The sequence below is a fragment of the Ischnura elegans genome, chromosome 12 (assembly GCF_921293095.1).
Source record: "Ischnura elegans chromosome 12, ioIscEleg1.1, whole genome shotgun sequence".
Lineage (NCBI taxonomy): Eukaryota > Metazoa > Arthropoda > Insecta > Odonata > Coenagrionidae > Ischnura > Ischnura elegans.
In genome coordinates this window covers 54,736,264-54,750,877 of record NC_060257.1, presented here as the reverse complement: position 1 = coordinate 54,750,877, position 14,614 = coordinate 54,736,264, and the positions used below count along the sequence as shown (strand labels likewise).

General features: G+C 36.7%; 1 protein-coding gene across 1 annotated transcript; it reads right to left on the bottom strand.

The window, feature by feature from the left end:
• Nucleotides 1-1,909: 1,909 nt before the first annotated feature.
• Nucleotides 1,910-9,585, bottom strand: LOC124169363 (trypsin-3-like). Its single transcript, XM_046547951.1, has 7 exons — nt 9,458-9,585; nt 8,105-8,190; nt 7,227-7,315; nt 5,292-5,427; nt 4,261-4,374; nt 2,913-3,062; nt 1,910-2,168 (listed from the first exon to the last, which is right to left on the bottom strand). Exons 1-7 carry the CDS (start codon nt 9,513-9,515, stop codon nt 2,016-2,018), a joined length of 786 nt encoding a protein of 261 aa, XP_046403907.1. The 5' UTR covers nt 9,516-9,585; the 3' UTR covers nt 1,910-2,015.
• Between the last annotated feature and the right edge of the window lie 5,029 nt (nt 9,586-14,614).

Below are 14,614 nucleotides of genomic sequence, written 5' to 3'. Positions count from 1 at the left end.
GAGGAATGCTAATGGTTTTGACATTTTTATAAACGTCTGCATTTCTGTGTGAAATAGCCTGGCAATTTCCTGCTTAAATTAGGCTACTGTGAATGGCTCAGAGGGTTTAGTTTTGTTTCACACAATATTTTTTGTGGAGAAGTATCATATTTATGAAGAAACCTCTGGGAAAATTAAAGCCTCTGTAACCCACCAGAACGGATGTAATTGATCCTCATCCCCCTTGTAACTTAATCCTAAACTGCCTTGGAACTGTTTGTGTCAGCCATTACCTATGTTCTTAAGATCCTTCACCCCTTCCTACTCCAACACCTTCTCATTTGAGCCATCACCATTTTGATTGTTACGTAATAGAAATGTTTTTGCTCATAACATTGAGTCCAATAGAGGTATCCTATGTGTTGCTTCATACCATGATTTTGATTCATGGTGGAGTTCATGTTGGTCCCAAATTTATTGCATAAAGGATGGATAATTTAGACTTTTATTTATTGGATTTCAATTCTCATGAAAAATAATACCGGTTTATATTTGGTGGATACTGGAGTTGATATGAATCTAAAATATGTTTGGCCAGTATTTTCATGTAAATAATGATGGAAAATCTAATTATAATCTGGTATGTAAAGTGCTTTCATGGCTTCATAGCTTTGCAAGAAGCCTTTCAAACATAATAAAGCTTGAATTACATAAAATAATTACTGCCATGCTCTAACATCTATTTCACCACTTTTTTGAATGCATACATTTTATTTAAAATATATTCTTCTTAAATTGGAATGGGTTGGCAGAGTAGTAATTAATTCTCCATAGTTCAGTAGAAAGCCTCTAACAAAAAGTCCTTCGGAAAAGAAACAGAAATCAGTTGGACGGCAACATTATGTGATATAATTCTAATTCTATGGGAAAGAAATCGGAAAGCCGTCGGATGGCAAAATAGTCACATTTACTCCTCAAAATACATAATTCTAGGTCCAATGGAAAGGGATCAGAAAGCAATTGAGTAGCTAGTAGCCAAAATGCAAGCCAACTGGAAAGCATCAAAAGCCAATTGAAAAGCAAAGTTGCTTTCCCTTTCCTGTCCTTGATCCTGTGAAAAGAAACGGCAAGCAAAAATTTTCACCTGGTTAAGGAAACATAAGGTGGGTTGTCGCTACAAGGGAAAATTTTCAGGAAGATGAAGTAAAGCCAGCTCTCATGGCTTTTATTACTACATACTTTGCCTTCATTCCATTAATCTAAAGTATAGAAAATAGGATAGTTTCCTTTGTCAACAAAAACAAAATGCATTGATTGGGATTCATAACCAACAATTAGTGTATTCATAATACACAAATTATTTTAGTTTTAGAAATCCCAGTTTAGACGAATGTTAATGGTCAATTTTAACCTCATCTGAAAAAGACCAGATTGGCGCCCATGCGATGACACTCCACCCGACGTCACACGGACCCCAGATGCTATACGAGTAGTCAGGAGATTTACATCATCTTTGATTACCAATGCTTGCATGAGGCACGGAACTCTGAGAAACATCTATTCATAATCACCTATTAAAATAACCTATGGTTGGAAAGTTTCCTATGTTTGATAGAGTATTAATAATCCTTATTTAAGCCAAGTGCTACCAGCTAGCAGGGTACTCTGCTACCTGCTAGCATCCTGCGTCGTATCAGCGCTCAAAGCCTCGCCCCAAGGTCACCTCACTTGCGGTAGCGGGAACCAGAACGACGTCACACGGAGTTTCCCCAGCATTCAAGCTTAGCGGTGGCATTTTCGGGTGCTTGAAAATTTTCACTTTTCATTTAATCGCAAAAAATAGATATCATTTAAAAATCAAATAGCATGAAATACCTACTCCAGGAGTAATAATCTTTCGATTTAGGCAATTAGGAAAATAGGAAACCACCCTATTTGAATGATTTATTGAAAAGAAAAGTTTTCAGAACATACAAATTTACAAAATATAGCTAATGGTCATACATGTATATAGGCTAATCAGCCAATACTCTCCATCACTTCTTCAAGCCAGTTTCCTTGGCTATGAATGCCTTCATTGACGATACTTTGGCGTAAACTCCTGGGTATCCTCCTTCGGCGCAACCTTTCCCCCAGGATACAATGCCGTACAGCTTATCATTGGTGACCAGAGGACCACCACTATCACCCTGTGAGAGAATTTGATTTATCCATTCACCAAAAATCATTTAAAATCTCCATAAGTAAGATTTACTGTATTTAGTAAATATCTCAGTGCCTACATGTTTATGTGCTTCCAAAAGCTTCAATGCTGACATTTCATACAATTTTTCAAGTTCAAATCAGAAAGGGTGAATGGTAATTAATTGGACCAGACCAATCTAATTCGATTATTATGGTAAGGATAATAATGACCATGAAAAACTTCATTTGTCGAAGAGAAAATTAAGAGAAATATAAATTCTGAATTTAAGATGCATTTATGGCCTCTACAACAGCAACCATATTGACAAAATAATTAAAATACTATTGTGCATACACTGATAATATGTATGACTACAAAAATAGATTAAAAGTCTGAAACTTCCAAACAATTTTTTATACCATTGGATGATGGTGCAATGCATTTTATTTGTAATATCAATTCCTTCACTGCAAAAATGCTCAATGATCGCCCACTGAAACAAATCCGCTCATCGAGGAGCCCAACAATACGAATGCTCTCAGCTGGCAGTAGCCGGAGCATAAACGCTCACCTCCAATTCTCTGCTACGGTATTATAATTGGGCTCCTAGATGAGCGGATTTGATTCGGTAGGCGATTGCTGAGCTTTTGTGCAGTGAAGGTATTGATATGTTATTAAGGCTTACGCCCATGAAATAAATATATCATTTATTACAATAGAAGATATAAATTATGTAAATGCTATTTACGTTACAAGAATTCTTGCCATCTTCCTTCACTCCAGCGCAGAACATTTGATCCGTAATCCCGTTGGACGTTTTGTAAGCCAGAGCACACTCATTTTGGTCATATACAGGGACTGTAACCTTCTGAAGGAATTTAGCGTTAGGGCCTTCTTCCTGAGGAAATGGAATTGTTCATCATTATTTTAAAAGAGCATGTATAAACCATCATTGAAGAATTGTTAAAAACTGAAGTTATCACCTTCAACATTGTAATGGTACCGACCCTCATCAAAATTTACCTTCATCTTAAGTTTTAAAATCTTGACTATGTTAAAATATTTGTTTGCTAAAAATACATATTGAATTTTGGCATCCATGGATTCAAATTGCGAACAACCATTGAAAATACTAATGCTTGAAAAATATATTGTAATTTTTTAATCAAACTTTAAACTAATGATGAACACTCATTTAATTTTTCTATGGTGGTTTGCATTGGAACAGAAATAGTTATTATAATTAGGGATACCTTTAGAGGATAGGAACTCAGAAGTACATAAAGTAAGGCTTTCTAAGAGCACAGTACACTGAAACTTAGAAATACACAGATTCAGGAGTGGTCTGGGGTGATTGGGGGATTTTGGATGCTATTCTGACTCATGAAAACTAAATAAAAGTCAATAAAAAATAGCAATTTTGTAAGAAAAAATATTTTCTAAGGTGAGAACTTAACAGCTTTTAAAGTTTAACAATGAATTATGTTTCTATTATCTATTTAGTGAATTTGTTCCCTGAGAATGCACTGAAATCTAAGAAAACCACAAAAATAATCTATTCGAATAACCATTTCATAATAGCATCACGAATACCTTTATTCTTCTCAGTGGCATAGCCAGGAATTTCGTTCAGGTGAGGGGGGAAAACTTTTGGAAAATAGTGCACTAAGTAATGGGTTTTTGACTAATTTTAACATTTTTCACTATCCAAAAAACTTTATTTGTTCAAGAAATATTTTGTAAATTAATGATTTTTCATTATTTTGTTCTTTTATGAGAGAAAATAATTGTGTTTCTGTATTATGGAGGTGGACCCGGACCCCTCAGCCCCCCCCCCTCGCTACCCCATTGATTCTTCAGATACCTTCATTTTATTTATTTTTTATATGATATTTTTACACTGAGTATGTTATAAATAAACGAACCGATAAAAATTAAAAAATATATAATAGCAAAAAGAAAACCTCCAGTTCAAGTAATCTGAGTGTTTTTTTATTAAACTTTTTTATATATGCTTCATGAAAGATGGGAGTGTTGAGGGGGCCCTAAGTGATCAGCCTCCAGCCAACCTGACCAGACTGCACTTGTGCACATACCCTTACGTCACCCCATCCACTTATCACCACCATTGTCCCAACATCCAGCTCCTCTCCTTCTGCAGGCAATGCAATAGGAGACACTGTACCACTGAAGACAAAAGGCGTTGAGACCTGTAATATGAAATGAAATGAGATTTATTAATGGCTCTGAGGCTGTACCCCTTGAGAAAGAAAAAGAAAAAAATTTGTGTTAATATAATGAAAAAATTATTCATAAATTTATAAAATATTCTAAATTACAACAACATAAATTAACTCATGATGAAAGAACACAAATGGTAATTTCCACACTTTTTAACTCCAAAACTCAACAATGTACCATGGATTCATCACATAGTGTCATTTCAAAGTGAAAATGACGCTACATGTTGAAATCATGGTCGGTTGTTGAGTGTTGCATTTAAAAATGTGGAAAATTATCAATTGTGATCTTCACCATGGATATATTGTACTTCCACCAAATCAACTCTGAAACGCTTTTGTACGAATATAAACTAATACCCTAATACATTGAAATATACATTAATAAAATACAATTAAATATAAATTAATGCAATATCCAAAATATTCACGACAAAATTATTAAAATTTCGAAAATCTTGGCACTTAGAATTTAAGTTTTAAAAATTATTCAGGAAATTATTTAACAAAAATTCGTCAGCATGCGTTTTAAAGTAAAAAATAGCAGTTTGTACTAACAGGGGCGGATCCAGGATTTCTTTCTGGGAGGGGGGGGGGAAAGGAAGGTTATATCCAGGATTATTTTCTGGGAGGGCACAAGTGTACCTCGTAATACAAAATGAACGCAATGATAATGGGACCGTATTAAAAATCTTGCATATTTTTTAAGGGTCAGGAAGCGGGGCACGTGCCCCCCCTAGATTCGTCGATGTGTACTAAAACACTATTATTAAATATGCAATTACAACTAACAAAAAGCATAATAAACAAAAAATTAGTGGTCTTATAGTAACATATTTTAATAATTTATCTTATACACATATAGCTATAGAAGAGCAAAAAATTACCTTGAGTAGCGCCATATCCCAGTCTGTGGTGTCTGGATCATAATTGGGGTGTTCAGTGAAATAAGTTACATCATAAATTTCCCCCTCGTCAACGTCAAGAGAACCAGCCATGAGCTGCAGGCTATTGTCACCCACACTGAAAGGTAATTATTGGCCACAATTGCATGAAGGATTCCATTCAAGTACTATAGTTATCCTTTAGCTGTTATGTTCAAAGAAAAAATTGCTAGTTAGGAAGAACGTGGGTGGTTCAATATTATTTTAATCTATGGTAATGAAGAGTGAAAAATAAAGGGAAAAGCAATAGTCCATTTTATGATTCACCAGAAGGAAGGATCCATTGGATCTAAGAAGCCAAGTTACCAACAAAGGAAGCAGAAAGATATAAATCATCAGTAGAACAGTGCAGGCAAAGAGGGCTTTCTACAAAAAGAAGAATCTCCTTACACCTGAGAGTACAAGCGTAGAAGTAAGGAAACAATTCATCAGATCCTATATATAGCTAGGAATTAAGGCTAGGGGGGGATTAAGGAGAAACTAATACTGGGTATATGCAATAAGGGAGGTGTGGATGCCCTCCCCCAGACATTTTTAAGATAAATAGCTCAAAATGGTGAGTTTAACGGCTTTCTGAGGAATATATTATTCTTACACTATTCTATAATTAAATTTATTCAATTCAGTAAAATGTATTAAATTTAAATATTTCACTGAGTTCTGGGGAGGGGGGTTTATCCCCCAAAAATACCCATCACTGCGCCACTGACATGTGGAGCATGTTTCTCTAAAGGAGCAAGGATTGAATATGCTATTGGCTACTAGCTCTCTCCTGTCCAGCCGCCAATAGTCAGGAAAAAAGGTAAAGAAGGCAGGCACAGCAAGTTCTCAATATACGAACAATAGGCAATCCGAGATCTTGTTCGTACGTTGAAAAACCTAGGCAATTGCTCGGAAAGTGGAGTTATCCTGCAACATGCAACACTGCATAACAATTGTGATGGTGACGAACTGATCTTTCTGCGCGTGGCTGGAGCCGAAAAAATTTCGCTGCGTAAGTAACGAAGATTGGGCGAAACGCTTAAAATTCTCGACTTCACAACGGTTTAGGCGGCATCCATTAATTACGTGAGTCGTTTAGTGGAGGGGGTTGAGCCGATTCTCACTCCATCTCACGTTGGGGAGAGGAGGCAAGTGTCACGTAATTTTTTTCCGCAAGAATCAGTGTAAAATGTGATTATAGACTATGATCTTAGTTATCTTAAATACTAGCCTCAACTGATCTTACATAAAAATAGCAAAAGCAGTTGTTTTTATTTTAAATAAATCCCACGCAATGAATGCATCGCAACGCAACTAAAATGAAGCATGTATTAACGTTTTTATACTGAAAATACGCATTTTGACCAATCTCATGTGAGGTTAGTGCTTGGCAGCGATTTCCGGTTGAGAAGCTTGGGCAGGTCATTGTCAATGGGCGAACCCAGGATCAAAACTAGGGGAGGGTAAGCTAAGGCCGTTCAAGTTGTAATATTTTAGCATGGGAAAGGTGAAAGGAACCAGCATTTTTAGAAAATTTTATTTAATTTTTAGAAAACAGCACTTTATTAGTTTTAAAAATTATTTGCTGGAAAAAAATTATTTTTGTAACATGTGTTATACTAATATCATTTTACATGAGTTAAAGAAAATGTAAAAATTGTTGAAAACTTTCTTTTCAATCCAGTCCTTATTTTCCTTAAAGATTTTGCGATTTCGTCTTAATGGGGAGGGGGGGTTGGGGGCAGCCTACCCCTCCTGACCCCCGCTGGGTACGCCCATGGTCACTGCTGCGAAGTCTTCCATTCCGGCAAACCAACACAGTATTTTTTGCACCTATAACGTAATACCTACATCAAGGCCATTGGATACGAGTTTCTGTTTCTCGTTGATACTCACTCGTGAACGCAGTGTGCGGCAGTCACGGCCCAGTCCTCGCTCAAGATGGATGCACCACACATGTGATATCCGTCGATTCTCAAGGAGAGCTGAAAGATGGAACAGGAGAAATTGGACACGAGGTCAAATACATGAAGAAAATATGGTGTAAACATGCAGATTTAAATAAATTAAATAAAATAAACGGCAGGGCTCCACGCAGTGACGCAGCCAGGAATTTTCTTCGGGGCGGGAATCTAAAACCAGGGTTGAACCAGGAGAGTTCGCGGGAATATTTTGAAAATCAGGGAACTAAGTAGAGTGTTTTAAATTAATTTAAACACTTTTTTACAATCGGAAAAAACTTCATTTTATAAAATATTTTTTTAATATATAATAAGTTCTCAAGAAGTTATTGTGTTTGTATATTTCCGGAGGGGGGGGGGGTCGGAATCCCCCTCGATGTGCCACTGGCTCTGTGGATGGTTTCCACTTCTGGCCATAAAAACTAAACTAGGCAAAAAAACCAAAACTCAAAACACAAAATTTTAAACGGATCATAGCTAATAGTAGAATTGAGTGTAGAGCTGCGTAAAACCAATCTTAGGATCGTTGACCAGTGATGATAATGATGATCTTAGTCGTGGGCGTACACAGCGACGGGCAGGAGGGGGCAGATGCCCCCCTAGAAGCAAAAATTGCATATGTTTTTAAGGAAAATAATATTTTTTCAACCAAATAATTTTAAAAACTAATAAGGAGCCGTTACAGTTTTCTTAAAATGTTGATTTCATTCACCTTTTCCATGCTTAAATCTTACCTATAGCTTGAACAACCATGGTTTGCCATCCCCCCCCCCAAGTTTTGATCTTAGGTGTTCCCTTGATCTCATTCCTTACCTGGTAAGGGAACTCTCCGGGGGCTGCATCCTCCCCACCAACGATTCTCCTGTCAAGTGTCGGTGGCCCATTGGGCACTCGGAAGCCTTGGTAAAGAATAAGACGAATAATGTTGATAAAAGAGTGAGATGAATAGGTGGGGTTACTAGGAATATGCCTTGGGGGGGATGAGATGGCCTGAGTTGGCGACCCCCTCCCCGACGGGCAAAATCTGGTAAAAGTTTTGAAAAATGACATGCCTGGAAATCCCTTTTTCATCACTTTGGCTTTTAAAGATTGAACTTAAAGCAGATGCAGTTGTTATGTGTCAAAATTAGACAATAGCTTTAAATATTTTTTTTTATTCATCTAATGCTTTTCGGGGGGGATCTACTCTCTCACCCCCCCATAGTTACGCCACTGACACGAATAATGTTGACAAGCAGGGCCAGCCTGCCTGTTCCACAGCCAGGTTGACTCTGCTGCGGTAACCGTCGCAGCCTTGTCGCCTATCGTTGTTGCACTGTTGCCTGCCATAGTGTACACCCAGTGGCGTAGCCAGGGGGGTTACGGGGGTCCGGACACCCCCCGAAATAATGAAAGCACAATTTTATTCCCTTATAAAAAAAACAAAATATAGAAAAATCATGAATTTACCAAATATTTCTTTAACAAATTATTTTTTCGATTATGAAAAGTGTTAAAATTAGTTTATACTGTGTACACCGTAAGTTGGCGCACGGGTCCAGGAAATACCAGAGCCGCGAGCAAAGGAGGGTAGGAAAGGACCGACAAAAAACTGTACAGGAACGACACAGGTAGTTGGCGGGTCCGTTCGCCCTTCCCTTTCCTCCCCCCGACGAAGGCAACTAGCACCTCTAATAGAATTATTAACTTGTTTTACTTTCTCATAATATCTCAATCTTAATAGCATATTTTTAAAGTACCAAAAAAGCTAAGAAGAATGATATAAAACACGAAGTGCTCCGATCATAAATAACGAAATGGTCGAAAGTTATTTTTTAGCCGTTATACTGAGTGTTTTGTTTTAACATTCGACCATTTCGTTATTTATGGTCGGAGTACTTCGTGTTTTATATAATTCTTCTTCGTGTTTTAAATTTTGTAATATACTAAAAATCTGTATTTGAAGTCAAAATACAAGATGCATCCGGGTCCGGCATCCGAGCAGAGCGTATTAATATCTTCAAAATTGCAATCAGACATTTTTCTTGCCGGAAATGGGTTTCGAGAGAAATCCGTCGCTCAAATACACAAAAAATACACAAAACACGACCGGTAAAGAGTGAGTTATAGGTGCTCTCAATGTCTGCACATCTATCTACAAGTAAACGTGACGTTTTAGGTACTCACTCGAAGCGCTGGCTATAACAGCCAAAACGATGACCGCTGTAGTCGCATTCATCCTCATAGTTGCTAAGCGATGGCAGGGCGCGTTCCGTAATGTCACTGGCAGTACTGCTACCCCTATGAAAAAATTGTATAAAACCGTGCAACAATTTTATACTACTTATACAGGTTGTATGCAACTTGTATACAAAGTATACAAATTGTATAAACTGTATTAAGTCACATGCTGTATACAGCATATACAATTTGCGTATAGCGTATACAATTTGAATACAATTTGCGTATAGCGTATACAATTTGTATAACAGTAATAAAGAAGGTGCCAAAAACGTAAGTCCGAAAATCAACTGGGTCAGGGACCAAAACAATGTTCCACATTCAAGAATTCAATTGCTTCTAAAGATCATGAATCGCGTTTTAAACAAGATTCTTGGAGATCCATCAATGTTAGTCATTCAATGCCACTTGAAAATTTTCATATTTCGGTTGGAGGGATTTCCCGGCATTGATGGATAGACTAGGGGAGAGATGGGGTGGGCTATAGGGGTGGGTGGGCATTTGGGATATTCGTAGAATATTTTTGGACAACGGGCTTTTGTGTATGTAATAACTGAGGCACAGGTGTTATTAAATGATATTACAAAATAATATGAATAACTACTTAACCCTTTCGAGACGGCGGAGTTTTCGTTTTAGCATGACTGCTGTACTGAGCCTCAAGAGACTCTTCTATCTAGTGGTACGGAGAGGGAGCGCAGGTAGGAATGAAGGCTGGGGGGGGGGGGGGGGGGGGTTTGGTACAACTAATACCGGGGTGTGAGGGGGTATGGAATATCCACCAAGATAAGCGGTAGGTGCGAGATTAATAAATTGCGGAATTTTAAGATAAATGGTTCAAAATGGTGAGTTTTACGGCTTTCTGAGGGATTTTATATCAATCCTTAGATTATACTATTAGTAATATCAATCCAATTAAGTGAAATGGATTAAAATAAAAAAAATTTGAGAATTTTGGGGGGGGGGGTATTATCCCCCAAACCGGGCACGAGACATATTTGGAGGACATTGGTTAAAAAGGTTTTCGCGGGTAGTCACATGCTTTCAGCTCCAACCTTTTTCGGCCCTCCCAGCGAGGACTTCGCATTATCTCGGACTCCGATGGTGTTAAAGCAGGGTCATCACGGACGCGGAGATATGACGACTACACTAGCAAGGGTTGGTGTGCGCTAAAATGTTAATTTTTTGTATTATTTATTGTGATCAACTTCCAACTTAAAAATGAAAACTTTTCCTGCGAAAGCACATGCAAGGCTCAGGGCGAGCAGCAATGTGAGTGCAGATGTACTAAATAAGAACACCAAAAAAATATAATTGCCATATCTCTGTAACACTTGTAATTCGCATTACTCCAAAGTTTTCTTCAAGTGCCTATACGTACTAAAAGAGCCACTCAAAGTGCAAATTGCGCAATTACGAACATTTTACTGCAAAATATCGGAAAAAGTGGATCACAATGCACCTATCACGGCGCCGCGGACATTTTTGAAAACTATACGAGCGGAAACAAAGCGAAGGATTCATAAAAATTCAAGTACCGTGTACTACTCGTAGAAACGCGACAGGAAGGGTAATGAGGTATTGAACGATCGGAGAAGACCTCCACCTGATTTCCATCTGAGAAGTGACCGATTAGAACCGAGGAGTACAACCGCAGATATTGATACTGACATATAATGCATCTAATTGCTGCTGAGATTTAGAATTTTATAACAGGAGAGATATTGTCCCAAGTGAAGTGTGAATTCATTGGAGTATATTTTTCATCCTTTTTTCCTCCATTATTTTTGTTCACATTAATTTATATATCTATTTGATCCTTACAAATAAGCGAAATGTCATGTACTGTTTTCAATTAAAAATATTGGGGTTCAAATAAATTGGAAAGAAAGTGAGGTATCAAACTGCAGAAAATAAATGTTTTCTTTCCACTGGCTAGGGAAAAATAAAATGTTAGTTTTGTTTTACGAATTATGGAATTTACCTAGAAAAATTGTGTGTCGTCAATTAAATTTGTATTAATCATTTGCATGTGATTGAGAAAATGTTCAGTCGCAATTGACGCACTTTTACCTTGAATTGAAAACCTTTTAAAGTGATAATTGTTAAGGTATTAGTGGTCACCATAGATTTAATTCTGGGACGTTGTTGAGTGAACTTAAACGTATTTTTCGCCGTGTAGCATATTGAGCCCTGAAAGTCTTTTTTTTAGAGTAGGGAAGGGTGCAGATATAATGGTGGGTTGATAAATAAAAGGGTAAATTCAGATGTTCTCACAGGTAAAAGTTCTTCAAGAAATGAGAATAGAGGGAAAGAAAGAAAAATCACCCTGTCATAATCAGCATTACCAATTTACAATAATACAGGTTATAACTTTAAGCATACGAAACATCAGTTGAATCATAATATCAAAGGCAGTCAAGGTTAAAGTATGGTGTGACAATAAAATCTGCAGAACCATGGAGTAGGGATATAGAGCCTAAAAATAGTCTAATCGATAAAAGCGAATCGAAAACAGTCCCGAATCGCAATAATACTAGTTTTAAAGTAATAACCCTGGTATTAATAACCCTGGTGGTAATGGCCGTAGTTTAAGGACTTAATTTCCCGAATTCTACCATTTAATTCATAGGACGAAGTAAAATGTTATTATGGGAACAAATAGTTGACTAACAGATGAAGATTCAGACGGTAAAATCTTCCGAAAATCGTAAATTGTTCATCGAAATGATAGAATTAATTGAACTGGAGGCGGAGTATTTATAGCTGTAAATAATTCAATCGTCAATCAAGCGGAAACCATAACAGAGAGCAGCGTTTAATCTGTGTGGTGTTCAATTAAATATCTTAAATCTATAAATATATTAGTAGCCAGTACTAAAGAGCACCAAACACAGATTTAACATCAAAGTTAGATTTTGAAACCCAAATAAGCAGCATAGCATCCCAGTATCCTGAAAGAAACTTGATTTTTGGTGAATATTTCGACGCACCTTCTATGGATTAGGAGACGTATAGCTTCATTCCTGGTGGGGGAGATTAATTGAATTGGAGAGGCGTCATTCCACATTTTTACATAAAATTCATTGTTTCAAATAGCATCCGCACCCAACAGAGGAGACAGTACTCTTCATTTATTAGCGACAAGTATACCTAATCAGGTAATAAACGTGAGAATCGCCGAAGGAATAAGTGACCATAGGGTAGTAACTGCAAAGGTTTCTCTAAATTCCACGGAAATTTTCAAGAAAGAACGTAAAGTTTTCCTTTCTAAGAGCTGATTCTGTTGGTTTTAAGAGTCATCTGAAAAATGCTTTCCCCGCGATATAAATAAGTACTTGAACCTTAGATTATTGCAATTATAAAATTTTACGATTTCATTGGTACCTTTCTTTACAGAATATCGTTAAAATATTATGTGAAAATAAATGAAGGTATTAGAGAACCTGATGATTTTGTGAAAAGGTTAATCGTAAGGTTATTTTTAGCCTTTTTTTAATTTCAGTGCAGCGCCAAGGAAAGCATTTTCTAGAAATGTGAGAGAACTTTACTACATTTTAAAATTTACAAGCTTTACTCCTGAAATCATCACTTTTCACACTATTTTTTATGCGGAAATCTAATTTTCATAAACTTTTATCTCTTTTTTAAAAGAGAGAATCGAGAAAAAATCTTTTTCGTCCATGCAGTTTCCTAAACTTTTCCGAAGAGGACTACCTAATTCCCCGGTAAGGAGTAAGGATTGCCCCACCATAAGCCTTTCTCAAGGGCTCCCAATCTACCCAGACCGCCCCTGGATTCGTCAAGCTTTCTTGGAAATATTTGTGGATGACATAGCAAGAGAAAGGTACTACTCCGCATACGAAATGCCATACCCTTAATATGTAACGAGAACATAAGATTCAGCGCAGTAATACTGTGTACGTTAAATTAATAGAATACAAAGAAAATCCGCGCAGTTAAAAAAAATACTGCTAAATCCTTAAAGAAAGCGATACACAAATTATCAGAAATAAATTAGAATTGAAGCCGTTAGAGATTCGAAGGCTACGCAATTGGCTTATATTGCTTGAGCAATTAAAAATAAATATCATTCAGTGTAACACAAAGAACATAAAAAGAGAATCTCTTTGCCATTTCATGACCAATAGAAATCCTTAACGAAGAAAGATGTTTTGCCTAACGGAAAGGTGTAGTAATTAGTTTTTTTCCCTAGTTAAAAATGACTAAAATAGGTGATAGGTGGTACTTTGTACACGCATTTGGGGTTATCTATTAATTACGGGTGGCATTTAGGGGGGCCGTGGGTCAAAGCGATTTTCACCTTATCTCATGTGGGGTACAGGGTCGTACTGGCAAAGATCACAATATTTTTCCGCGAGAAACAGTGCAAAATTGCGATCTAAGTAATCGAAAATAAAAGTGTATAACTAGTATTAAATAAAAATGATTAAATAAAATTGTAACGTGGTACCTTAGTACTGTAGATCTTTCTCTCAGTACTGGCCGCTTCCAATAATTTTGTGTTATTTATTAAGAACTAACCGTTGATGCGAGAAATAGATGTTTTGTATCCCTTTAATGAATGAATTTTCCTTGTTTTCATTTATTTATCTAGAGGCTAGTGCCATTTTGTTAAAAAAAATAGCTAACTACGATTTTTTTAAAGACGGATGAAGTAATATGACGCCTGTAGCAAAAATCTAAATTAATTAAAAAAAAAATTAATTTTTCTATCGTTTTTTTCATTTGTTTATTTAGAGGTTAGCACCACTAGGTCGAAAAATGGCAGGCTACGATTTTTCAAGAGACGGATGGCATAAAATTACGTAGGTACCAAAAATCGAAGGATTTTACGTGGCGTAATATTACGCCCTTAGCACCCAAAGTGTTAATAAATCCAACGCAATGAAGCATAATGTAACGTATTGATATGAAAATTTCCAGATGCCACCAATGTGAAGCAAACATTTAGGCCGTTTATTCATTATTTCGTATTTAAATATTTACAGGAACAGTATTATGAGTCTATCAGGTGAAAGATACTGCAAGCATTGGCGTATTCATTGAGCTTAAATACTAAAACTTACCGAATATATAGTA